Source organism: Chiroxiphia lanceolata, chromosome 31 (assembly GCF_009829145.1).
Source record: "Chiroxiphia lanceolata isolate bChiLan1 chromosome 31, bChiLan1.pri, whole genome shotgun sequence".
Classification (NCBI taxonomy): domain Eukaryota; kingdom Metazoa; phylum Chordata; class Aves; order Passeriformes; family Pipridae; genus Chiroxiphia; species Chiroxiphia lanceolata.
The window spans coordinates 745,814-770,156 of record NC_045667.1 but is presented as its reverse complement, the minus strand read 5'-3'; the positions used below and the strand labels follow the sequence as shown (position 1 = coordinate 770,156).

The 24,343-nt window shown below is 68.0% G+C and overlaps 4 protein-coding genes across 7 annotated transcripts; 2 read left to right on the top strand and 2 right to left on the bottom strand.

The window, feature by feature from the left end:
* Positions 1 to 966: 966 nt before the first annotated feature.
* LOC116800129 (procollagen C-endopeptidase enhancer 1-like) lies at positions 967 to 2,793 on the bottom strand (the record flags this gene model as incomplete). The annotated part of the gene is made up of 3 exons (XM_032713709.1): positions 2,380 to 2,793; positions 1,787 to 1,895; positions 967 to 1,225 (listed from the first exon to the last, which is right to left on the bottom strand). Coding segments are annotated over exons 1-3 (496 nt in total), but the record flags the coding sequence as incomplete, so codon positions are not given.
* Positions 2,794 to 2,819: 26 nt separating this feature from the next.
* Positions 2,820 to 12,161, bottom strand: KIF1C (kinesin family member 1C). 4 transcript variants are annotated; one of them, XM_032713722.1, is made up of 22 exons: positions 12,105 to 12,161; positions 10,338 to 10,461; positions 10,005 to 10,081; positions 9,755 to 9,934; positions 9,605 to 9,670; positions 9,031 to 9,209; positions 8,824 to 8,935; positions 8,371 to 8,476; positions 8,218 to 8,283; positions 8,012 to 8,087; positions 7,836 to 7,914; positions 7,631 to 7,730; positions 6,924 to 7,036; positions 6,734 to 6,813; positions 6,384 to 6,459; positions 6,190 to 6,269; positions 5,989 to 6,083; positions 5,650 to 5,733; positions 5,257 to 5,419; positions 5,119 to 5,176; positions 4,108 to 4,746; positions 2,820 to 3,579 (listed from the first exon to the last, which is right to left on the bottom strand). In XM_032713722.1, the coding sequence occupies exons 1-22, from the start codon at positions 12,135 to 12,137 to the stop codon at positions 3,067 to 3,069; spliced, it is 3,099 nt and encodes a 1,032-aa protein (XP_032569613.1). In that variant the 5' UTR covers positions 12,138 to 12,161; the 3' UTR covers positions 2,820 to 3,066. The 4 variants fall into 4 exon arrangements, with proteins under 4 accessions (XP_032569613.1, XP_032569610.1, XP_032569614.1 ...); XM_032713719.1 differs by having other exon boundaries at positions 12,078 to 12,160; XM_032713723.1 differs by lacking the exon at positions 12,105 to 12,161 and adding an exon at positions 11,607 to 11,694 and having other exon boundaries at positions 2,821 to 3,579.
* A 314-nt stretch (positions 12,162 to 12,475) lies between these two features.
* CAMTA2 (calmodulin binding transcription activator 2) lies at positions 12,476 to 21,670 on the top strand. Its single transcript, XM_032713717.1, is given in 25 exon segments — positions 12,476 to 12,519; positions 13,050 to 13,139; positions 13,219 to 13,319; positions 13,671 to 13,738; positions 13,865 to 14,000; positions 14,498 to 14,569; positions 14,648 to 14,716; positions 14,718 to 14,832; positions 15,200 to 15,340; positions 15,864 to 16,522; positions 16,524 to 16,583; positions 16,668 to 16,791; positions 16,865 to 17,002; positions 17,176 to 17,300; positions 17,767 to 17,957; positions 18,135 to 18,213; positions 18,359 to 18,593; positions 18,892 to 19,061; positions 19,163 to 19,389; positions 19,837 to 20,041; positions 20,131 to 20,202; positions 20,303 to 20,323; positions 20,688 to 20,830; positions 21,062 to 21,136; positions 21,322 to 21,670. Coding segments are annotated over 24 exon segments (3,321 nt in total). The 5' UTR covers positions 12,476 to 12,519; positions 13,050 to 13,108; the 3' UTR covers positions 21,386 to 21,670.
* A 290-nt stretch (positions 21,671 to 21,960) lies between these two features.
* On the top strand, positions 21,961 to 24,248 carry SPAG7 (sperm associated antigen 7). Its single transcript, XM_032713775.1, has 7 exons — positions 21,961 to 22,092; positions 22,479 to 22,546; positions 22,629 to 22,717; positions 23,085 to 23,169; positions 23,351 to 23,440; positions 23,684 to 23,840; positions 24,014 to 24,248. Exons 1-7 carry the CDS (start codon positions 22,002 to 22,004, stop codon positions 24,142 to 24,144), a joined length of 711 nt encoding a protein of 236 aa, XP_032569666.1. The 5' UTR covers positions 21,961 to 22,001; the 3' UTR covers positions 24,145 to 24,248.
* The last annotated feature ends 95 nt before the right edge of the window (positions 24,249 to 24,343 follow it).

The window sequence follows — 24,343 nt, the reverse complement described above, 5'->3', positions numbered from 1 at the left end:
CCCATTTCCCAGCCCCCATTCCCCCCTCACGCTTTTCCCCCTCTTTCACCCATTTCCCCCTCAGTTTTCCCCTCCTTTTCCTCTCAGGATTTTCCACATTTTCCCTCCTTTCTCCCGTCACACTTTTCCTCTCATTTCCCCCTTTTTCTCCTCACACTCTTCCCCACTTTCCCTCAATTTTTCCCTCCTTTTCCCTCCCACTCTTCCCTCTCAGATTTTCCCCTCGCAGTTTTCCCTCTATTTTTCCTTTTCCCCCCTCACACTTTTCCTGCCTTGTCCCTTCAGTTTTCCCGCCTTTTCTCCTCAGTTTTTCCCTCTTTATCCCCTCAGCTTTTCCCTCCTTTTTCTCTCAGGCTTTTTTCCCCTATTTCCCTCACCCTTTCCCCCCATTCTTTCCCTTTTCTCCTCACACTTCCCCCACTTTCCCCTCCCCTTCTATTCTCACTTTCACATTTTCCCCCTCACTCTTTCTCCTCTTTCCCCCCCTTTTTCCCTCACGCTTTTCCTTCCTTTTCACACTTTTCACCCTCTTTTCCTCCCCATTTCCCTCCACAGCCCCCAGGACCCCCCTGGGGGGTGTTTTAGGGCTGTCCCTGCTCTCCACCGGTGGTTCTCACTTGGTTTTTGGGGGGCTCCATGAATTTTGGGGGTCTCCATGGGGACTTTCAGGGGTGTCCATGGAGGTTTAGGGGTCTCCATGTGTTTTTGGCAGCTCCATGGGGGGATTTCGGGGGTCTCTGCAGGGGTTTGGGGTCTCCACGTGACTCTGGGGTGTCACTGTAAGCTCTTGGGGTTCCCTGCGTGTTTTTGGGGGTCTCCATCACGTGGTTTTTGGGGGTGTCCAGGTGTTTGGGGATTGTCCCTGCTCTCCGCCGGCGGTGCTCCCCGCGCCCCCGAGGGGGGTCCCTCGCCCCCCGGGTTTTCCCCCAGAAGAGTCTCCCCCGGATTTGGGGGGTGGTCTCTCACCGTTAGTCGGGGGGCTGCCGGCACTGAACCAGGCCAGGAAGCCCCTCCCGGCGGTGCCGCCGTCGCTCTCCATGCGCAGCCGCAGCCGGTTGTGGGGGGCCCGCAGAGCCCCCGGCCGGAACGTGCCGCAGAAACGCCCCAGGAGCGGCGCCCCCGGGCCGTGCCCCCCGAACACCGACAGCGAGTCGAAGCGGCACAGGGGGTCCGGCTCCAGGTCGAAGACACGGAAGGACAGAGTGGCCACCTGGCCCTCGGGGACCTGGGGGGACATTACAGGGCCGGGGTGTCACCGGCTGGCCCTTGGGGACATGGGGGGGTCAGGGTGTCATCACCTGGCCCTTGGGGACATGGGGGGGTCAGGGTGTCATCACCTGGCCCTTGGGGACATGGGGGACAGTGGGGGGTCAGGGTGTCACCACCTTGGGGACACGAGGGGACTTTGGGGTATCACCACCTCACCCTGAGGGACACGGGGGCACACGGGGACTTTGGGGACATTGGGATGTCACCACCCGGCCCTTGAGGGGATATGGGGTCACACCGGGGGGACATGGGGACACGGGGCAGTGTCACCACCTGACCTTCAGCCACCTGCAGGACATGGGGACACCTGGGGACAGGAGGGGGGGGAAGAGCTGGGATGGCTTTTCCAGGGTAACTGAGGGGGTGGGTTGGGATGTCCCTGGAGGGGTTGGGGTGACCCTGGAAAGGTCTGGGGGGGTACCCTGTGAGGGAGGTGGGGTGCCCAAGGGGGTTAGGGTGCTCCGAGGGGGTTTGGGGTGCCCCGGGGAGGATTTGGGGTGCCCAGGGGGGTCCGTACCGTGATGGTCCAGGTGCAGTTGCTGCCGGGGGGGTAGTGCCGGGGGAAGCCCTCGCTGGCGATGAACCCCGACTCCCCTCGGTGGTCCCCCCCGCACGGAAACACCGGCCTGGGGGGACACGGCACGGGGGGATCATTGGGGGGCACAGACAGGGGGGGAAACCCGAGCTTGGGGGGTCCCAGGCCCAGGATTCTCCCCTGGGCTAAGGGGGGGTCCTGGTTCCGGGGGGTCTTGGGGGGAATCCTGGGTCTGAGGGGGGGGTCCCAGCTCCCGGTCCTGGCCCAGGGGGGGTCCGTGTTCCCAGGAGGGAGTCCCGGACAGGGGTGTCCTGTCCCGGTCGAGGGGGTCGGTCCTGTCCCGGGAGGAAGGGCCGTCCCGGAGGGTGTCGATCCCATCCCGGGGTGCCACGTTCTGGGGGAGGCCCCGTCCCATCCCGGGGGTGTCCTGTCCCAGGGATCCCGGTGTCCGGGGGTCCTGTCCCGCCCCGGGGGGTGTCCCGGTGCCCGGGGGGTCCCGTCCCGTCCAAGGCGCGTCCCCACCCGGGGGTCCCGGTGCCCGGGGAGGGGTCCCGGTGCCCGGGGAGTGCCGTCACCTGGTGGCGTTGGGGCGGGCGGTGGGGTGGGGGCTCGGGGCCGGGCCCGGGTCCTGCCCCGCGGCCGGGGGGGGTCCCAGAGCCCCCAGCAGCCCCAGCAGCAGCAGCGGGGCCCCGAGGTGGCTCATGGCGCGGCCGGGCTGGGGCGAATGGGCCGGGGGGGGGCCCGGGGGCCACGGGGGTGGGCGACGGGGGGGAACAAAGGGGCGGGGCCCGGAGGGAACACGCCCCAAAAGAGGAGGGGCTTGGGGAGACGCCCCCGACCCGGCGCTGCCTGCGTGGGAGGGGCGGAGCCGCCGTCAGGGGGTGGAGCCTAAAAAACCACGCCCATCACACCCCCAAAAATGGTGAAGGGCGGGGCTTTAGGGGCCGCGCCCCGAAGACATAATGAGGAGATGGGCGTAGCTAAGGGGGTGGGCGGGGCCAGCGGAGAGGAGGCACCAAAATGGGGGGTTCCCTCTTTAATTAGCGGGATCCCCTCTAATTAGGGGTTCCCCTGCATTGGGTGGGGGGTGCCCCCCACAGACACACGCACACGCTGGGGGGGGGGGGCGGGCAGTGTGACAGCAGCTGGGGGGCCCCCCCGGCAGGGAGACCCCCCCATTGTGGGGTGGGGGGAAGAGGCCGTGATTGTCCATGGGGGGGGTGGGGGTGTTTCCCGAAAATCCCAACCCCCCCCGCACCCCCCTAAGCTGGGGGGCCCCGCGCCTTCAGGTCAGGGGCCGAGCGCTGGCGGCGGACACGGGGCGGGGGAGTCCCCACGGGGGGCGGCGGGGCCCCCCCGTCCAGGGACCCCCGGCGGGGGCGCCCCGAGGGGGGCGGGGGGGGGCTGTGCTCGGCGGGGGGGGTGGCGGCCCCCCCTCCGCCTCCCCCCCAGGCCACGCGGTGCTGGGGGTTGCTCTTGAAGGGGAAGCGCAGTTTGGAGTCCTGGGGGGCCGCGTTGAAGCGGGGGGGGCGGCGGGGGGCGGCGGGGGGCTGCGGGCCCCCCCCGGCCATGAGCCGGGCCTGCTCCTGGCGCAGCCAGCGCAGCCGCCCCCGCCGGAACGCCGGGTCCTGCTCCATGAGCCGGCACAGCCGCGCCGCCGCCGCCGACGGGGGCGAGGGGGGGGGCGACCCCCGGTCTGGGCTGGGCTGGGGGGGGTCCGGGAGGGCGTCCTGGGGGGGCTCCTGGGCGGGGGGCTCGGCCTCGGCATCATCGTCCTGTGGGGAGGGGAAGAGAGGGGGGTTAGGGGGGTCTGGGGGGCAAGGAGGGTGTGGGGAAGGTCTGGGGGGGTTGTGGGGCAGGGAGGGGGAGCATGGGCTGGGAGGGATGTGTCTGGGGGGGCCACAGGGTGGGAAGGGAAGGTCCAGGTCACTGTGTGTGACAGGATCTACGTTAGGGGTTCATGGGGTGCAGTGGGGCAGGCAGGACCTGGGGTCCTGTGGGGATGGCTGGGGGATGCCCTAGGTCAGGCCGTGAGTCAGGTACACTAAGGTTCTTTGGGGTGCCGTGGGGTGCCCCAGGTCAGGCTGTGGGTCAGGCACACTAAAGCTCTTTGGGGTGCCATGGGGTGCCCTAGGTCAGGCCGTGGGTCAGGCACACTAAGGGTCTTTGGGGTGCCGTGGGGTGCCCTAGGTCAGGCCATGGGTCAGGCTGTGGGTCAGGCACACTAAAGCTCTTTGGGGTGCCATGGGGTGCCCTAGGTCAGGCCGTGGGTGCCAGGGCTCAGCCCGGGGGGTGCCCCTCACCAGCGGCAGCGGGATGACTCGCTCCATCTGCCCCACGCGGTCGCGCAGGGCGCGGATCTGCTCGTCCTTGGCGCTGTTCTGCCGCTTCACCTCGCGCAGGATCCCCGCCAGCCGGTCCAGGTGCAGCCGCAGCCCCTCCACCTCGCTCACCTGCTCGCAGGTGCCGCCGCCGCCCTCCTCGTCCTCGCCGCCGCCGCCCACGGCGTCCCACACGTCCCTGGCCACGGCGCGCCAGCCGTCGCGCTCGGTGGGCTCGCGCTTGCCGTGGCGCCGGCACAGCTCGCGCAGCCGCGCCAGGCTCAGCGCCTCCAGCTCGCGCCGCGCCGGCCGCGGCTCCCGCAGGGCCACCTCGAGGCTCAGCTCCCGCACTGCCTGCGCCTTCAGGTCGGCCATGGTCACCCACGAGGGCTGAGGCGAGGGCGAGGCCGGCGCCGGTGCCGGGGCGGGGGCCGAGGAGCCCCCGCGGCGCCGCTGCGGGATCTGGTAGACGCGCAGCGGCTCCCGGCGCTTGCCCGGCGCCGTCAGCGGGAGCCCGGCTCGGCGCAGCACCGAGCGCACGGCGGGTGCCGGCAGCGCCGCGCGCAGGGACGAGATCAGGCGCCAGCCGGCCTCGTAGCACCGGGGGTCTGCCGTGGGGGGCTGCGGGGGGACACGGGGGGAGCGGGTGGGTGCGTGGAGGGACAGGGGGGGATGCAGGGGCCACTCAGGGCAGAGCTCGGGCAGCTGGGGGACACCCCAAGGGACACCCAGGGAGCAGTTGTAGTGCTCGGGGGCCACCCCAAGGGACACCCAGGGGACACTGAGGGGAGGCAAGGGACAGTGGTGACACTTGGAGGACACCCAGCTACACCCTGAGGACCTGGGGGACACCTGTGACACCCAGGAGCTACCCAAGGGACACCTGTGGGACACCTGGGAATGCTCACAGGACACTAAAGTGACACAGGCGACCCCCAGACGTACCCACAGAACTCCCAAATTAGCCCCAGCTTCCCCCCCGGGGCCCCTCACCTGTGGCTGCTCCACCGTCTCCTTCTCTGCGTGGGGTTGGCTCTCCAGCTCCTGGAGCCTGGGGCGGGGGGAACACAGGGGGTGAGACCCCCAGCCCGTGCCTGGGGGGTTCCCAAGTGCCCCCGAGGGTGCCCCCACCTCTGGAGGCGCATGTCGATGCCCTGCTGCTCCAGCAGCTCCCGCTGTGCCAGGTTCCAGTCCAGGGGGGGCCCGGGGGGAGCCCCCCGTTCCCGCTCCCGCCGCGCCTGCTCCGGGTGCGTGAAGCGGAACACGTGGTTCTTCCCCAAGATGAGGCGGTAGCCTGGGAACGGGGTGTGGGGGGGAAACAGAGAGGAGTTAGGGGAAACCTGGGGACATACGGATTTGGGAGGGTCACGGGGAGTTTTGGGGGGATTCGGGGGCATCAACGAATTGGAGGAAAAATTTGGGGGACACATAGAGATCTGGGGTGGACTTTGGGGGACACAGAGGGATTTGGGGGAACACAGAGAGATTTGGAGGAAGACAAGAGGGATTTGGGGCGGGCCCTACCCGACTTGAGCACCACCGGCTCCGTCACCTGCTTCCCGTTGACGTAGGTCTCAGCCCCCTCACACGGCTCCAGCGTCACCACAACTTCGGGGAGGGACAACGAGGGGAGGGTGGGTCACCCCCCTGCTAAGCCGGGGTGGGGGGACCCCAAATCCCACCCCCAACCCCCAACCCTCCCCCGTCCCACTGGCACAGGGGGAGCGGTACCTGGGGGGGCCACGGTGACCTGCTCCAGTGCCAGCGTTTGGGGGGGGAGAAAGAGCAATTAGGGGGTGCAAGAAGGGGGCAGGGCAAGGGGAGCACCCCAAAATCTGGCAGCCCCCCCTCCAAATTCCGTACCTTCCCCCGAGGGGTCGGGGCAGCTGCGGAACAGGCAGTGCTGTTCCCGGATGAACGGCCCCGACAGCTTGATGTCCACGTCCACCTGGCCCACCCTGGGGAGGCACAGGGCAAATTGGGGGGCCCGAGGCGCCTGGGGGGGGGCCTGAGGGGTTCAGGAGGGCCCTGAGAGGTTTGGGGGGGCCCCAGCCCCCTGCTCACCTGGTCACACCATCCTTGATGTGGTAGAGGAGGCACTCGGACATCAGCGGGTCCTCGTTGAGGTTCACCAAGTGAGGAGTCTTTTGAGGGGGCAGAAAAGAAACACCAACCCAAAGTCAGGGTGAGTCGGGTCCCCCCTGGTGGGGGAGAGGCTGTGGGGTTTTGGGGGGTCCCCCCAGCCCCCCCTGACTTGCCTTTTTAGGGGAGAAGACGCCAACGGTGCCGCCGTCCTCCCGCAGAGCCACCCCCATCTCAGCCAGCAGCGCCTCCCTGGAGGGCACAGGGGGTTTAGGGGGGCCCAAGGGGGCCTGGGGGGCCCAAGGGTGTTTGGGGGGTGGGTGTTGGGCTGGGGGGGCCATGAGGGGACTCGAGGGTACATAAAAAGTGTTTGGGAAACCTGTGGAGGGATCAGGTTTTAGGGGGCCATGGGGGGGGCTGGGGGTGCTGCAGGGAATTTGGGGGCTGGCAGGAGGAAGTTCAGAGGGGCTGTGGGGGGTTGAGGAGGGTTTTGGGAGCGATGGCAGGGTTTGGGGCCCCCTCTCACCGCTCCAGCCTCAGGGCCTCCGTCCGCCGCAGCTTCTCCTCCCACGTCTCGTTCAGCTCCGCGATGATCTTCTCCGTCTCCTGGGACAGGGAACGATTTCGGGGGGTCCCCCACAGGTTAGGGGAGGGGGACGTGGATCTCCTGGGTCCCTCTGGGGCAGGAGAGGGGCTGGGAGGTGTTTTGGGGTCACCTGCAGCCGCTCCATGGCCTCGGCGGTGCCCAGGGGGGGCTCCGGCTCCGGCCCCCCGTTGAGGGTGGGGTCAGTCCCGGTGTGGGGGGCTGGGGGGGTGGTGTCAGGCAGACCTGGGGGGTCGGCGGGGCTGGCTGTTACCTCCTGCACCCCAAACCCCAAATGCCCCCCTTGCACCACAGCTCTGCCCCCCAAGTCCTCCTACACTGTCCCCTAAACCCCCTCTGCCCCCAAACCCCCTCAGCTCTGCCCCCAAATCTCTTCACTTCCCCCCTTCCCCTACCCCCCAAAACCCTTCTACACCCAACCCCCTCAAAGCCGCCCCCCAAATCTCCCCTCTCTACTCCTCCAAAATCCTTTGCTCCCTAAGTTCCCCTAAATCTGAGCCGAAACTCCCTTAAATCTCTCCTAAATCCCCTTAATTCCATCCTCAGCCCCCCAAACCCCTCATAGCCTGGGGCTGAGCAGCTCCTGCAGCCACATCACCTCCTCCTGCAGACCCTCAACCACCCCCAGCCCCCAATTCCCCCCCCAGCCCCTCACCCCAGGCGCTGAGCAGCTCCCGCAGCCACATCACCTCCTCCTGCAGCCCCCCAAACTCCCCTCAGCCCCCCCAGCCCCTCACCCTGGGCGCTGAGCAGCTCCCGCAGCCACATCACCTCCTCCTGCAGCCCCCCAAACTCCCCTCAGCCCCCCCAGCCCCTCACCCTGGGCGCTGAGCAGCTCCCGCAGCCGCGTCACCTCCTCGCGCAGCTCCCGGATCAGCCGCGCGTTCGGGTCCTCGTTGATCACCGCGTGGCACCGGATCTGCTTGGTGCGGTCAGCGTAGCTGGGGGGGAGCCAGGATGAGGGCTGGGAACCCCCCCTAACCCCTGGACCCCCCCTGGACCCCCCCAAACCCCCCTCGCTCACCGCAGGGTGCTCAGCGTCTCCTCGTAGTTGATGTCGGCCGGGCTCAGCGCCGCGATCATGGCCGTGCGCGAGTTCCCGCCTGCGGGGAGGGGCTTAGTGGGCGCCGAGGACCCCCAAAAACCCCCAAAAACCTCACCGCCCACCCCCCAATCCCCAGCCAGCCCCCACAAACCCACCCAGGTTCTCCTTCAGCAGCCACGTCAGCACCGAGTCCCGGTACGGGATGAAATCTGGCTTCTTCTTCTTGCTGGTCTGTTGGGGTGGGGAGGAGGGAAAGGGGCAGTCATGTGTGCTCCCCCCAAAATGAGGGGACCCCGCAGTTGTGGGGAGACACAACGGGATGTGGAGAGGGGTTGAGACCCCCTGTCCCCCCCAGACTCACGGCCTCGGCGAGGGCAGAGATGACCTTGCCCAGAGTGGTCAGAGACTTGTTGATGTTGGCGCCTTCCTGGGGAGGGGGAGAAGGGGGAGGAAGGCTCGGACGGGCAGGGGGGGTACCCCCTCTTTCTGGGGGGTTCCGGGGGTCCCCTCTCACCTTGAGGCGGATGCCCTTGGCCCCCGAGGCATCGGCGCGTTCGCTGCCCGCCAGGTCCACCAGGCTGATGCGGCTCACCTGGGGGGGCAGGGGGGGTTGGGGGGGTCTGGGGGAGATTTGGGGGGGGAAATGTGGGGATGAGGGGATTTTGAGGGGTTTCAGGGGATTTCAGGGGATTGGGGGATTGCAGGGGTGGTTTGAGGGAGCAAAGGGAATTGGGTGGGATTTGGGAGGAGTCTGGAAGGGATGCGGGGGGAATTTGGGGATATTTGCAGGGGACTTGTGGGAAATTTGGGGATATTTCGTGATGAGTTTGGGGATATGGGGGAATTCAGCAGGGATTTTGGGGTAACTCGGGGGATTGGGGTGGCTCGGGGGAACTTTGGGGGGTCTGGGGTGGATTTTGGGTGATGACTCTGGGGGGTCTCAGGGTGATTTTGGGGCAGCCCTGACCTTCTCCGTGGTGAGGTCGCTGAGCGGGTCTCGGCGGCGCTGGCTGAACACGATGGTGAACACGGCGTGCGAGCGGCTGCTCGTCTCGTTCATGTTCGTGGCCGCCACCGTCCTGGGGAGGGATTTTGGGGGGACCCTCAGTGTCCGGGTGGGGTTTGGGGGAACCCTCAGTGTCTGGGGGGCCTGGGGGTGCCCCCGTGCCCCCACCTGGCCTTGTTGCCGCTGTCCATGAGGTCGGCGATGTCGGCGAAGGAGGCGACGGCGAGGCGGGACAGGTCCTGCACGTAGGGCCCGAGCAGGGGGTGCTCCCGCACCCGCAGCCCCCCCCGGCTCTTGGGGTTCAGCAGGTCCCGCACACGCTCACAGTAGATCTCCAGGTAGCTCACCTGGGGGGGTCCCAACATGGCCAGGGTTGGGGGGTGAACCACCGAAAGGTTGAGGGGAGGAACCCCCACAATGAGGGTGAGTTGGAAGGTGAACCCCCAGACTGCTGGGGCAGGGGGACAGCTGAGCCCCCAAGATGTTAGGGTAGGGGGCAGATGAACCTCCAAACTGCTGGGGTGTGCATGTGGGGAGTCTGCAAGGCAGGGGGGTTCAGGATGAACCCCCAAATTACCCACGGGGCATCTGCAAGCCAGGGAGCCCCCTCAACCCCCAAAGCCCCCTCACCTCCACGGAGAAGGAGAGCTCGGGGAACCCCTCCCGAACCCCCAAAGCCCCCTCACCTCCACGGAGAAGGAGAGCTCAGGGGACCCCTCCTGAACCCCCAAAGCCCCCTCACCTCCACGGAGAAGGAGAGTTCGGGGGACCCCTCACGTGCGACGCGGGTGAACAGATCCTCACAGAGCTGTGGGTGAGCAGCGCTGAGCCGGGGGGTGCGGGGGGTCCAGCACCTCCCAGAGCCCCCCGGGAACCCCCCGGACCCCCAGACCTGCGGGATGATGCCGCGCTGCCCGGGCTCCTGCCGCCCCATCATGGTGTAGGACTTGCCGGCGCCGGTCTGGCCATAGGCCAGGATGCAAACGTTGTAGCCCTCAAAGGCGTGTGCCAGCATCTCCTCCCCGATGTCTTGGTACACCCGGCGCTGTGAGGCGAAGTTGGGGTCCTCCTCCTGCAGGGGGGGTGAGTTAGGGACACCCCAAAATCCCCCCAAGCCCCGCCACACCCCTCCTGGCACTCACCGAGGTGTGGGACCAGTAGGAGTAGTCGAAGGTGAAGTGCTTGGTGCCGTCTTTAGGGAGCTTGGGGTTGGTGATGCCTGGGGTTGGCAGGTGGAAGAGGGTTGGGGGGACCACCTCGACATCGCTGTCACGCCCCCGTGTCCCCCTCACCCCCCCATCGCCGTCACCCCCCCCAGAGCCCTCTCAGTTGCTATTTTTAGCCTGGCGGCAGCTGGTCCTCCAGGCCGGTGGCCAGCACAGGACAAGGACGGGGACCAGAGGGGGGTCCCCCCCGCCCCGTGGGGGTGTCCCCCCTCCCACCGGGGACCCCCTCCCACGCGACCCCCCACTCACACGTGGTGTTTCCTCGCATCTGGATGACGCACTTAGCCTGGCGGCTGCTCTCGCGGGCGCTGAAGGGCCGGACTCTGACCGCCACCTTCACCGAGGCGCCCGCCATGCCCGTCACGGCGTCACCCTGTCGCGACAGAGGGACGTCACGCTCCCTCCAGAACCCCCCCACGAGGTGTGGGGGACCCCCACCCACCCCCACGCACCAGTGACGTCCCGGCCGGACCCACGGGGAGGAAGGGGGGGGCAGATCCGTGTCCCTCCCTCACTCCTGGCCAAGGAGAGCCCTAAAAATAACCCGGGGCGGTGCCACGGGGGGGGCGGGGGGGGGAAAAGAGCCCCCCCAAACTCCTCCCCAGTCCCCCCAAAGTACAGGCAGCACCTTGGGAAGGTCAAAGGTCAGAGGTGGGGGCAAAGGTTGGGGCTGGGGGGAGGGAGGGAGGAAGAGGGGGATGAGGAGCCCCCCTGCAATCCCCCCTGCCCCCAGGTGACCCCAGGTCAGGGTAAACAGCACGTGACAGCCCCTGCCCGTCAGTGAGCCACCCAAAATGGGGGGCTCCCACCCCCCTCAGGCCTCAGCCTCCCCCATGGAGGTCAAAGGCTGTGACCCCACGACCCCGTGGGACCCCAGTGCCGGGATCAGCCCCCTAGAGCTCCCCTAAACTGCCCCTACACCCCTGAGATCCCATCAAGCCTCTCTATAGTCCTCCTAAACCTGCCCCTACACCCCTGAGACCCCCCAAGCCCCCCTACAGCTCACCCAAACCTGCTCCTCAGGCCCCTGAGCAAACACAAGCTCCCTGCCTGTCCCCATAAAACAGCCCCTACATATCTATGGCACCTCCTAAACCTGCCCCCCCAGGAGACCCGCAAACCACCCAATAATCCCCTTAAATTTATCCCTGTGCCCCCGTGAGCCCCTTAGACCCACTTCCTACATCCCTGAGACACCCCCAAAGCCCCCCTCTACCTCCTCCTATGCCCCTGGGACCCCCCAGAACCCCCTTATAGCCCCCCTAAACCTGCCCTTACGCTCCTGGGACCCCCCAGAACTGCCCTATAGGCCCCCTAAACCTGCCCTTACGCCCCTGGGACCCCCCAGAACCTCTCTATAGCCCTCCCCAACCTGTCCCTATGCCTCTGAGACCCCCCAGAACCCCCCTATAGCTCCCCTAAACCTGCCCCTACACCCCTGGGACCCCCCCTACGCCCGCTCCCAGAGAGCTGAGAGACCCTAAAGCTGCCCCCACGCCCTCGCGGCCGCCAGCCCACCTGCCCAGCAGTGCCTCATGCCCCCGGGCCGGGACCCCCGGGCCGTCGCGGTCCCTCCCGGTGCCGCCGGGGCCGTCGCGGTCCCGCCCGGGGCTCCTCCGGGCCCGTCCCGTTCCGTCCCGGTGCTCCTCCGGGCCCGTCCCGTTCCCTCCCGGTGCCCCCGGGCCCGTCCCGTTCCCGCCCGGGGCTCGGCGGCGGCTCCGGCGCTGCGGCCGCGCCCGGGCCCGGGGGGCGGGGCCTGGTGTGAGGGGCGGGGCGGGGGCCACGCCCCCACTTAAACGGGTAACGAAGGTTAAAGTCTCTTAAAGGGGCAGCGTGGGGCAGGTGGGGCCACGACCAGAGCGGATTTTCCCGCCTTTGGCCGTTTGTAATTGTCGCGTTTTCTTCTCACGTTTTTCGCACCTTTTCCCCTCAAGATTTTCAAATTTTCCCACCACATTTTCCCAAGTTTTTCGCTTCACAATTTCCCACCTTTTTCTCTCGCGCTTTTCCCCTTACGTTTTCCCGCCTTTTCTCCTTCACTTTTGCCATTTTCCCTTCACACTTTATCCTCCTTTTCTCAATTTTTCCTCACGCTTTCTCCCCTTTTCCCCTCATTTTCCCCCGCACACTTTTTTCTTCATTCCTTCTTTTCTTCTCTCATTTCCTGTCTGACTCGGTATATTCGATGTTTTCGAGCAGAAGCATATTTTTGATAGAATTCCGAACATTCCGGCAGACGTGCACAACTCATTAAACTAATAACCTCAAAACCGACGCGCGGCCCCGCCCACACACCGCGGCCCCGCCCCCGTGCGCACTGACGTCACGCGCCGGCGGCACTGCCGGCGCTGGCCCCCGGCGGGCGGGAAGATGGCGGCGGGCGGCGGGGGCGGGGGCGAGGGCGGCGGCGACCGCGGCCCTGAGGCGGCAGGTGGGGCCGGGGGGGCCGGGGCGGGGCCGGGGGGCGGGGAGGGGGGGGGTGTGTGGGGCGGGGAGGGGGGGGTTGTGGGGTGGGGATGGAGGGGAGCCGGGAGGTGGGGCTGAGGGGGAGATGTGGGGTGTCTGGGGGGGCGTATGGGTCTGCCAGGGGGCTGGGGTTGGGGGGGTATAGGGCAGGGATGTGGGGTGTCATGGGGTGAGGATGTGGTGGGATTTGGGGCAGGGATGTGGGATGTCATGGGGTAGGGATAGGGGGTGCTGTGTGATAGGGATGTGGGGTGGGATAGATGGGATGGGATGGGATGGGATGGGATGGGATGGGATGGGATGGGATGGGATGGGATGGGATGGGGGGGTTGTGGGGTACTGTAGGACAAGGGATGGGATGGGATGCTGGGGGACTGAGGGCCCCGGGGTGTGGGGCAGGGGTGCTGAGGATGGTGATGGTGTCCTGGTCCCATTTCCCCCTCACGTCCCCTCACCCCATCACCCGTTTTTGGGGGGTGACCCCTGTCCCTGCAGGTCCCAGCCCTTCCTGCGCCCCCCGAGGGGAGCCCTGAGGGCCCCGCACGCCCCCCGAGATGAGCAGCAAGGACCCCCCCGAGGTCTCTGGTAAGGGGAAGGGGACACACGGGGGGACACAGGGGACGGGGACACACACAGGGGGGACATTCACCGCTCCCCCCGGCAGAGAGGAGCCACCTGAAGGTTTTCCTGCCCCGGAAGCTGGTGGAGTGTTTGCCCAAATGCCCCGTCCTGCCCAAGGAGCAGCTGCGCTGGAACACCAACGAGGTGGGAGGGGTACGGGGGGGACACGGGAGGGACACGGTAGGACATGGGGGGACGTGGGGACATGGAGGACATACAGAAGGGGATGTGGGGACAGGGGAAGGGGACACGGAAGGGACGCAGGCGACATACATGAGACGTGGGGACGTGGGAGGGGATGTGGGGGCACAGGAAAGGGACACTGAGGGGACAGAGGGAACGGGTTGGCTGGGGACAGGAGGGACATCAGGACAGCGGGGCCAGGGATGATGAGAACAGTGTGACAGCAGGGGTGGAACAACAGTGTGACACAGTGGGGGGGACAGGAGGTGATGTGTGACACAAATGGGCCACGTCCCCCCTTCCTCCCCCCAGGAAATCGCCTCGTACCTCATCACCTTCGAGAAACACGACGAGTGGCTCTCGTGCTCCCCCAAAACCAGGTGGGGGGGCCGTGGGGTGCCCCGGGCGGTGTCCTTGGGGGCTGTGGGTGCCATGGAGGGGCTGTGGGTGCCATGGAGGGGCTGTGGGTGCCCTGGGGTGCCGGGGGGTACCTGACCGCTGTCCAGGCCGCAGAATGGGTCGGTGATCCTGTACAACCGGAAGAAGGTGAAGTACCGCAAGGACGGGTATTGCTGGAAGAAACGCAAGGATGGGAAGACGACACGTGAGGACCACATGAAGCTGAAGGTGCAGGGGGTGGAGGTAGGAGGAGGGGGGAGCCCCGAAACACACCTCTCCCCCGAAAACACCTGGCACCCCGAAAAAATGCCCCCGCGCTCCCTCATAAAACAGTCTCTGGTTTGGGTGTGGGGAGCAGGGAGGGAGCGACTGGGGCTGGGGGCTGCACAAGGAGGGGCTCGAGGGTGTCAGGGCACCAAAGGGGGGATCTGGGGGTGCTGAGTACTCTCTAGGGAAGGTTTTGGGCTGCTGGGGACCCCCAGGAGGGTGGTTTAGGGTGTCCGGGACCCCCAGCTATGTGTTTAGGGATGTTGGGAAACCCCCCAGTTGGTGCTTTGGTGGTGATGGGGACCCCCGGGGGGCAGTTTGGAGGTGTCAGGCTCCCCCAGACGGGCAGCTGAGAGTCTGAGCCCCTTACTTGGTCATTTGGGGATGTGAGGGCCTCCCCAGCGGGGATCCAAAGGCTGGTCTGTGGGTCTCGTCCGGGCGGGAGGATACCCCAATTTGTGCTGTCCCCCCAGTGTCTCTACGGCTGCTACGTCCACTCCTCCATCGTGCCCACCTTCCACCGTCGCTGCTACTGGCTGCTGCAGGTAAGGGGGGGGCACAGGGACCCCCCCGCCGCCCCCAGGCTCCCCCAGCCCCCCCGAACCCATCCATGTCCCCCCCAGAACCCCGACATCGTCCTGGTTCACTACCTGAACGTGCCGGCCATGGAGGAGTGCGGCCGGCCCTGCGCCCCCCCCCCTCTGCAGCCCCCCCCTCTGCACCCCCCCGATCTGCGCCGCCACCGCCGACCCCCGGGAGTGGCTCAAGTGGTCCCAGGAGGAGCTGGTGGCCCAGCTGCGCCCCATGTGTGAGTGGGCTGGGGGGACACCCTGGAAACCTTCCCTGCGGGATTCTGCCCCCGGTCCTTGGGGTGAAACGGGGCTGTGGGAATGGGGCAGGGGGGAACTGGCTCTTCTTGGGGGGGTGGAGGAGGGACACCCTAAAACTTCTGTTTTGGTGTATTTGTTCTCCACCTTTCACTCAGCTCACAGAGTGAGGTGGGGCCTGGGAGGACACCCCACAACTCTTTTCTTGAGAGATTTTGGTCCTGCTTTCCCACAGGATGTAGTTGGGGTGGCAGGGGAAGTGTGGCTATCTGGGGGGGGGGGGCTGGGTAGGGGGACACCCCCCCCAGATCCACCTTCCTGAGGGATTTTGTTCCCCTTCTCCCGCAGTCCACGGGGTGAAGTGGGGCTGCGGGAATGGGGGGGCCCCCCCCGGGCTGTCCCTGGAGCAGCTGGTGCAGCACGTCCTGGAGCGGCACCAGGCCCGGCCACCCCCCCGCACCCACGCCTGCCTCTGCGCCGGGGGGCTGGGTGAGCCCCCCAACTGCCCCCGGGCACCCCCCACCACCCCTGGGCACCTCTAACTGTCCCCGGGACACCACAATGTCCTGGGACCCCACTGGGACTCCCTGGGGCACCTCCAACCCTGTGGGACCCCCAAACCCCTGGGGATCCCCACTGGGACTCCCAAACTCCCTGAGACCTCTCCAAACCACTCCTGGGGAAAACTTTTGAACCCTTCCTGGGATCCAGAACCCTCCCTGAGACCCCCCCAAACCCACTGGGACCTCCTCTAACCCTCCTGGGGACACCCTGAACCCCCTTGGGACCCTCCCAACACCTTGGGACCCCCCGAGCCCTGTCTTGGACCTCCTTGGGACTGCCCTGAATCCCTGGGGACACTCCCCTCTTGAACCCCCCTCGGGACCCCCAAATCCCATTGGGACACTCCCAAATTCCCCTTGAACTCCCCTTGGGACCCCGAAATCCCCCCGGGGCCCTTCCAAACCCTCCCTGTCCCTCTCTAATGTCACCCCCCCCTTCCCCCCCACAGGCACCCCTGGCCACAAGTGCGGCAGCACCAAGCACCGCATCATCTCCCCCAAAGTGGAGCGGGGGGCCGGGGGGGGCGTGCCGGGGGACGCCCCCAAACCCGCCCCCTCCTCCCCCGACACCACCCAGCCCTCCCCCGGCCTGGGCGGGGGCGCGGCGGCCCCCGAGGGGCCCCGTGGTGGCCCCGCGTTCCCCCTGCCCCTGCTGGTGGTGAGCAGCCTGGGGGGGGGCGCGGCGCCGGGGGGGCCCGAGCAGCCGCTGGGCCTGACCCCCAGCCAGCACCTGGTGACCCCCGAGGGCACCTGCCCCACGGCGCCGCCCCCCCCCGCCGCCTTCGACCCCGACTGCTTCCTCAACAGCCCCCGCCGCGGGCAGACCTACGGCTGCGAGGCCGAGGCCCCCCCCGGCGCGCCCCCCCCGCCCCCCGCGGTGCCCCCAAAACCGGGGGGGGGCGAGGAGGAGGAGGAGGAGGGAAAACCGGGGGTGGCCCTCCAGGACCCCCCTTGCGAGCTCAACGTGGCCCCCCCACAGCACCCCTTCCCCCTGCCGTTCCCCGAGCTGCTGGGGGGGGATGCCGGGGTCCCCCCAAACCCGCGCGGGGTCTCCCCCGACCCCCACGAGCCGCCCCCCACGCCCCACCCTCCTCCTTCCCCCCCGGCCCCCCCCCACCGACGCCCCCGTGGCCATCACCGACTTCTCCCCAGAGTGGTCCTACCCCGAGGTGAGCGCTTCAAGGGGTATCACCCCCCCAGTGACCCCCCTCGTGTCCCCAGCGACCCTCCAGTGACCCCCCGTGTCCCCCCAGGGCGGGGTGAAGGTGCTGATCACGGGCCCGTGGGGGGACCCCGGCGCCTACTCCTGCCTCTTCGACCGCACCTCGGTCCCGGCCGCGCTGGTCCAGCCGGGCGTCCTGCGCTGCTACTGCCCCCGTGAGTGTCCCTGAGGGGGGGGACTGGCTGGCGGCCCCCCCTGGGGCTGACACCCCCCCGTGTCCCCCCGCAGCCCACGAGGCCGGCGTGGCCGCCCTGCGCGTGGCCTGTCCCCCCCGGCTGCTCACGGCCGCCGCCCCCTTCGAGTACCGGGCACGGGGGGCCGTGAGGGGCCCCCCCGGGACACAGATGGACTGGCTGGCGCTGGATGGTGAGTGCGGACCCCCGAGAGGTGCCCCCAGGATGGGGGGGGGGGCACCTGGATTCCACCTGGATTGGGGCCGGGGGGGCTGGGGTGACTTCATCTGGGGCTGGGGGGTGTGTGGGGAGTTTAAAGGGGGGGCTCTGTGTTCCCATCCTCAACCCTGACCCCCCTTCCCCCAGAGACCCAGTTCCGTCTGTCCATCCTGGAGCGCCTGGAGCAGCTGGAGACGCGGCTGGGGGCCCTGCCCCCCCCCGCGCCCCTCCCCTCCCCACGGGGGGCCCCCTCCGATCCCCCCCCGGAGCAGGTGAGCCCCTCCCCAACACCTGGGGTCCCTCATGGCCCCTGGAGACCCTTAGGGTCCCCTTGTGTCCCCTGCTGTCCCCCCTGTTCTTCTGTGTCCCAGGTGTCCTTTGATTTCTCTGGTACCCTCCTATGTCCCCTGGTGCCCCCAATGTCCCTTGGTGTCCTCAGATGTCCCCTGATGTCTCTGATATCCCCCCATGTACCCTGATGTCCTCAGTGTCCCCTATCACACCTTGGTGTCCCCTGACATTCCGCCGTATCTGCTGGAATCCCCTGGTGTCCCTTGATATTCTCTGGTGCCCCTCAGGTGACCTGGGTGTCCCTGAGCGCCTCCTGATGTCCCCAATGTCCCCTGGCATCCCCTGCCTCTCCCCATAGCCCCTGTTGTCCCCAGAGTCCCTTCCCCACGCCCTGTGCCACCCTCCCCACGTCCCCTGCTGTCCCCTGACGTGTGCCCTCGGGGGCAGGGGCCGGGCTCGTCCTTCGAGGCGCGGGTGGTGGCCGTCTGCGAGGCCATGATGGCGCGGCCGGGCTGGCCGGGGACGTCGCCAGGGCCGTCGGCGCTGGCCCACGGGGCCACGTTCCGCGGGATGACGCTGCTGCACTTGGCGGCCGCCCAGGGCTACGCCGGCCTGGTGGAGGCACTGCGGCGCTGGCGGTGAGCGGGGATGCCTGGGCCGGCTGGGGACGGGGACGGGACGGGGATGGGGATCACCCCAGGCCGTGTCCCCAGGTAGAGGTGACTCCCAAGGCTGTGTCCCCGAGGAGATGGTGACACCCACCCACGTCCCCAAGGGGAGGTGACACCCGTCCGTGTCCCCTCCTGTCCCCACAGGGCACTGGCAGTCGACAGCCTGGAGCTGGAGCAGGAGATTGACCCCCTCAACGTGGACCATTTCTCCTGCACCCCACTGGTGAGGAGACAGTGGGGGCATGGAGGAGACAGTGGGGACACGGTGGTGGCTCAGGCAGGGCTGGTGGTATGAAGGGTGGCCCCTCGGGACAAGGGGCCTCTCGGGGTTATGGGGCCGCTGGTGACAGGTGCCACCACGTCCCCAGATGTGGGCGTGTGCCCTGGGGCACCGGGAGGCGGCAGAGCGGCTGTGCCGCTGGGACCGGCGGGCGCTGGCCGTCCCTGACACCCTGGGGCGGCTGCCGCTGGCCCTGGCACGTGCCCGTGGCCACCTGGCCCTGGTCACCCGCCTGGAGGAGCTGCAGATGTCACCGGTGTCCCCGCGCTGTCACCTACCCGGCCTGCGTGTCCCCTCCCCGCTCTCAGCCAGCCCTGACACAGGTACAGCCCCTGCACCACGGCCCCTCGTTGGCATCGTGTTCCCTCCCTTTTCCCTGTTACTGTGTCTCTCTCTGTCCCCTGTCACTGTGTCCCCAGATGTCCCCAAGTCCCCTCTCCGTGTGCCCTGTCCCCCGCTCTTGCGTTTCATGTCCATCCCTGTGTCTCCTGTCCTTCCCTGTCCTCTGTCCTCCCCAGTCCCTTTGTGTCCCCAGGTGTCCCCACAGCGCTCCCCAACCCCTCCCCAGCCCCTGCATGTCCTCTCAGGGCTGCAGCCCCCCAATGTCCCCCCCGTCCCCAGGGCTGAGCACGGCCAGCAGCCTGTCGTCCCCGTCGGGACTCTCGGAGGGTCCCAGCTCCGTCCCGCTGCCCCCCGGCCCCCCCGGCCCACTCGAGGACGAGAGCTGGGGGGTGGCCGTGCCCCCCAGCCCCCCCGAGGACGCCCTGGCCGCACCCACCGACATCCTGCAGGTAAGGGGGACCCCCAAGGAGGGGGACACCCAGGGCTGGGCCCCCCCCCAGAGCTGAGGACCCCTGGTGCCATGGGCTCCCGCTGTCCCCTGTGCCCCCAGGCCGAGGTGGTGACACTGGCGCGACAGATCATCGAGGCCACCCCGGAGCGCATCAAGCAGGAGGCGCCGGGGGGGCCGCCGGGGGCACTGGGAGCGCTGGGAGCGGCGGGGGGGCCGGCGGGGGGGCCGGCAGGGACCCCAGGGACCCCTGGGGGGCTCAGCGCTGCCATGGCCTGGCTCGCCACGTACCTGGAGAGCGTTGATCGTCCCCCGGCGCCCCCCCACAGGTACCCCCGCGGGTGGGGAGGTGTCCCTGGGACTTGTGGCACCCTGATATCCCCACGAGGGGGGGTCTTCTGCATCCTGGAGCACCCCAGGATGCTCTGGGAGGGACCTCTCATGGCCTGGGACACCCCAGTATTCCATTGGGAGGGTCCCCTGGGTCTTTGGACACCCCAATGTCCTCATGGGGGGGGGGGGTCCCTTACATCCTGTGACATCCCAGTGTCCCCATGGTGGGGGGGGGGGGGTCTCCCACATCCTGGAACACGCCAATTGGGGGGGTATCTCCTGGGTCCTGGGACACCCCAATATTCTCATGGGGAGGTTCCCCATGCTCTGTGACACCAGATATCTCCCTGGGTGGGGGGGTGTCTCTCACATCCTCTGACCCCCCCCATGAGAGGGTGCCAGGCCTCCCCCCCGACCCCCCTGTGTCCTGTGTCCCCCCCCAGGGCAGAGGCTGCCCCGCGGGGGTCCCCAGGGGTCCCTGAGCGGCCGCCCCCCCCGTCGGCCGTGGGCTGGGCCGAGTTCCTGAATGCCTCGGGGGGGGCTCGGGGCGAGGGGGGGGCCGTGGCCCTGCTCACCCTCAGCGACCAGGAGCAACACGAGCTCTACGAGGCCGCGCGCCTCGTCCAGGGCGCCTTCCGCAAGTACCGGGTATGTACCCCCTCCCCCGACACCCCAGAGCCCCCAGGGCCCTCCCAGCCACTCCCCCTGGCCACGCTGACCCCCCTTTTGCCCCCCAGGGCCGGAGGCTGAAGGAGCAGCAGGAGCTGGCGGCCGCCGTCATCCAGCGCTGCTACCGCAAGTACAAGCAGGTACCGAGGTGTGGGGGGGACCCCAAAACCCTCATGGGCCCCCCTGGGCACCACCCGGGTCCCCCAAAGCCCCCCTAACCCTCTCTCTCTGCCCCACAAGCTGACCTGGATTGCTCTGAAGGTAACAGGGTTGGAGTGGGGGCCCCCGATTTGGGGGACCATCTTGGGGGGCTCCAGACACCTGGGTCCCCTCAGCCTCAAGGGGTGTATGGTGTTGGGGGGACCTCGGGGGGGGGTACCTGGATGTTGGGAGAGCACCTGGACATTAGGGTCCTTGTCTGGGGGCCCTGTGACAGCGGGGTGACACTGGGGTCCCTGTTTGGGGGTGCTGTGACATTGAGATCTGTCTGGGGTGCTGTGACACCGGGATGACACAGATCCCTGACTGGGGTGCTGTGACATTGAGGTGACATTGGGGTCCCCGTTCAGGGTGCTGTGACCCCGGGGTGCCCTGTGGGTGCTGAGGGCTGTCCCGTGTCCCCCAGTTTGCCCTGTTCCAGCGGATGACGCAGGCCGCCATCCTGATCCAGAGCAAGTTCCGGAGCTACGCGGAGCAGAAGCGGTTCCAGCGGCGCCGGCGCGCGGCCGTGCTCATCCAGCAGCGCTTCCGCAGCCTCCGGCAGCACCGGTGGGGAGGCTCGGGGGGGGACACTGGGGGGAATGGGGGAACTGGGTTAAAGGGAGACCAGGGAGCAATGGGGAGGTCTGGGCGGGACTGGAGGATCAGGGGAGGTCGGGGGGGACTGGGGGAACTGGAGGGACTGGGGACACTGGGCACTGGGGACTGGGGTGTTGGTGTCTGGGGACAGCAGGCACTGGGGACAGAGGGGTCCTCACCCTCCTCTCCCTTTTTCCCCAGGAGCACCTTCCTCACCCTCAAGCAGGACCAGGCTGCCCGGAAGATCATGAGGTTCCTGCGGCGCTGCCGCCACCGGTGCGGGAAGATGGGGGGACATGGGGGGACACAGGGACATGGAGTGGGAGGACATGGGGCTGAGGGGTGTCACACGGGTGTGGGTGGAGACAGGTGACACTCTGGAGAGCTTGGGGACAGGTGACACTGTGGGGGAGACCCTCAGCAGAGCCTGACTCCCCCCCAACTCGTGTTCCCTTCCCCAGGATGGAGGAGCTGAAGCAGAACAAGGAGGTGGACAGTTTACAGACGCGGGGCCTGGCCTCGTGACCCCCCCACGGGGGACCCAGGCACGGGGGGGCTCCACCCCCCCCGCCACAGGGGACCCAGGCAACAGGGGGGCTCCCCTCCCTGGCCCCCCAGGCTTTGCCGTGTGTCCGGGTCTCCCAGGGGGCCCATGGGGAGGGGAAGGGGGGGGGCAGAGCCATCCCACGCCCCTCCCCACATGCCCCTGTCCCTGCCCCGCATGCCCCACTCCCCCTACCCCCCAGCCCCCTGTGGGCTGTTTGTACAAAGTTCCATTAAAAACCGAGGAAGCGGGAAAAAAAGACCTGATACGTGTGTGTGTGTGTGTGTGTGTGCGTGCGTGCGTGCGTGCGTGCGTGCGTGCGTGCGTGCGTGCGTGCGTGCGTGCGTGCGTGCGTGCGTGCGTGTGTGTGTGTGTGCGCGGGGGGGACACGGGCCGGGGGGGAGACTGGGGAGGACACGGGGAGGGGGGGGCGATGCGGGGGCCCCGCCGGTGCCCTTTTAAAGGCAGGCCACGCCCCTTCTGACAAGGCCCCGCCCACTCCCCACCCCGTCACGAGAACGCCTTGCCCTTCCCCGAGGCCACGCCCTCCGCAGTGACGCAGCACGCCGGGGGCGTGGCCCGCCACCCCGTCGCAAGATGGCGGAGCTGGATCTGCTGGGCTCCATCCTGAGCTCCATGGAGCGGCCGCCCGCGGCAGCCGACGGCGAGACGCGGCGTCGGGCGCGGGGTCAGTGGGGCCGGAGGGGCGCGGAGGCACCGGGAGGGCCGAGCGGGCGGGGCGGGAAGCGGCGGCTGCGGCGGGAGGTGGCGGAGGGGGGGGGAGAAGAGGGCGGTGCGTCCCGGCCCTTCGCCCTCACCCCACCCCCAACGACATCCGCGCTCACGCGTGACCACGCCCCCCCGGGGATGGCTCCGCTCCCTCGCTCCACTGATTGGCTGGGGCGCCCACCAGGCCACGCCCTTTAGCCGGACACCGCTGTGGTGCTGGCCCCGCCCTCGGCCCCGCCCCTGCCCAGATCCCGCCCCCAGGCCCATGGAGAGCCGCCCCCGGAGGGTCCTGGGGGGGTCTTGTGGAATCCCGGGCGTCCTGACCCCCCCTCCGTGCTCCCCCAGAACAAGCCGCTCGCGTGAAGAAGCTGCAGGAGCAGGAGAAGCGCCAGAAAGTCGAGTTCAGGAAGAGGGTGAGTTCCCCCCCAGCCTCTGTGGGCACCTGAGTGCCCCCCCAATGCCTGGGCCCTCTCCGACCACCCGTGTCCTTCCCAGATGGAGCAGGAGGTGTCCCAATTCATCCAGGCCAGTGGGGAGCCCCGGCGCCGCTTCCAGCCCATGAACAAGATCGAGAGGAGCATCCTGTGAGGGGGCACTGGTGGCACTGGGAGGGCAGTGGGTGGGGCACTGGTGGCACAAGGAGGGCAGTGGGGACTGCTTTGGACACTGAAGGGGCCATAGGGTTGTACTTTGTACACGGGGAGAACACTGGGGACACTGAGGGGGTACTGGGGACCCTGGGGACATGGGAGAGGGGGGGCCACTTGGGAGGATACTGGGGACACTGGGGGGATGTGGGGGGCACTGCAGGGCAATACTGGGAATGCTGGTGGACAGTGGGGACGTGGGGGCAGGACAGAAGCAGCCCCAGGTGGCAGCTCCATCCTGGGGCAGTCGGGAACCCTCAAGGGGAAGGGAGGGACAGCTGGGGACATGTCCTGTGTTCTCCAGGCACGACGTGGCCGAGGTGGCCGGGCTGACGTCCTTCTCTTTCGGGGACGACGAGGACAGTCGTTATGTCATGGTGTTCAAAAAGGTGGGGACGGGGAGGGACGGGGGGGGACACCTGTCAGTGTCCCCAGGAGTTCTGGGAACAGGGGGGGACATGGAGGGAGGCAGGAGAGGGGGGGACACAGGGTGACATCTGAGGTGTCCCCAGGAACACGAGGGGAGGTGGGAGGAGGGGGCACAGGGGGTGACACTGTGGGTGTCCCCAGGAGTTCGCACCATCGGACGAGGAGCTGGACGCGTATCGGCGGGGGGAGGAGTGGGACCCGGCCCTGGCTGAGGAGCGACGCCGCCTCCGGGTAGGCGGGGCTTAGAGCACACAGGCGGGGCTTAGTGACATGGGGCAGGGCTTAAAAGGCCAGGGGTGAGGCTGGTCTTGGCCGGAGGGGCGTGGTTTGAGCTGACACCAGGGGTGTGGCCTATGTGGGTGTCTTGGGGTTAGGCCCCACCCAAGGCCCCTCCCTTTGCCCTGAGTGGGTGGGGTTTGTTGTAAAAGGGGGTGGGGTCACGGGCAGAGTTTTGTGCTGATGCCCCTCCCTCAGGAGTTGGCAGCACAGCAGGAGGAGGCGGAGCTTGAGCGCGGCGCTGCCCTCCCCGGCCCCCCAAACGACTACAAGGACAAATACCGGCACCTGATTGGCTCCGATGCCGCCAAAGCCGCCGCCCGCACCATGGAGGCCAACAAGGCCTATGGGTGTGGTGAGTGGGGGTCCTGGGGGGCCACAACACCAAGGAAGGAGTGGGGGTGTCCTGGACACCTGGGGGAGCTCTTGGGTGGCCCCCAAAAACTTGGGCTCCCTGTGGGGGTCTGTGGGGATCCTGAGCCCCCCAAGACTCACCGGGGTCCCTCTGACCTTCCCTTGTGCCCCCAGTGCCGGTGGCCAACAAGCGGGACACGCGCTCCATCGAGGAGGCCATGAACGAGATCCGGGCCAAGAAGCGGCTGCGGCAGGCGGAGGATGAGGGGGGAGCCGGGGGGGGCCCCGGGGGGCCCTCGGCGTGATGGGGGGGTGGGGAGGGGGGGCTGCACCCCTGGGGGGTATTTAACAGTGGGGGAGAATGATTGTGACACATGAGAGCGGTGATAAAGCACTTCAGCTCCTGGCAGGGTCCCTGTGTCTGTTCTGGGGGGGGCAACCCCATTCCCTGGGGGGGGGCGTGGGGGGTGTGTTTGTGTCCCCCTCTCCCCCAAACCAAACAAA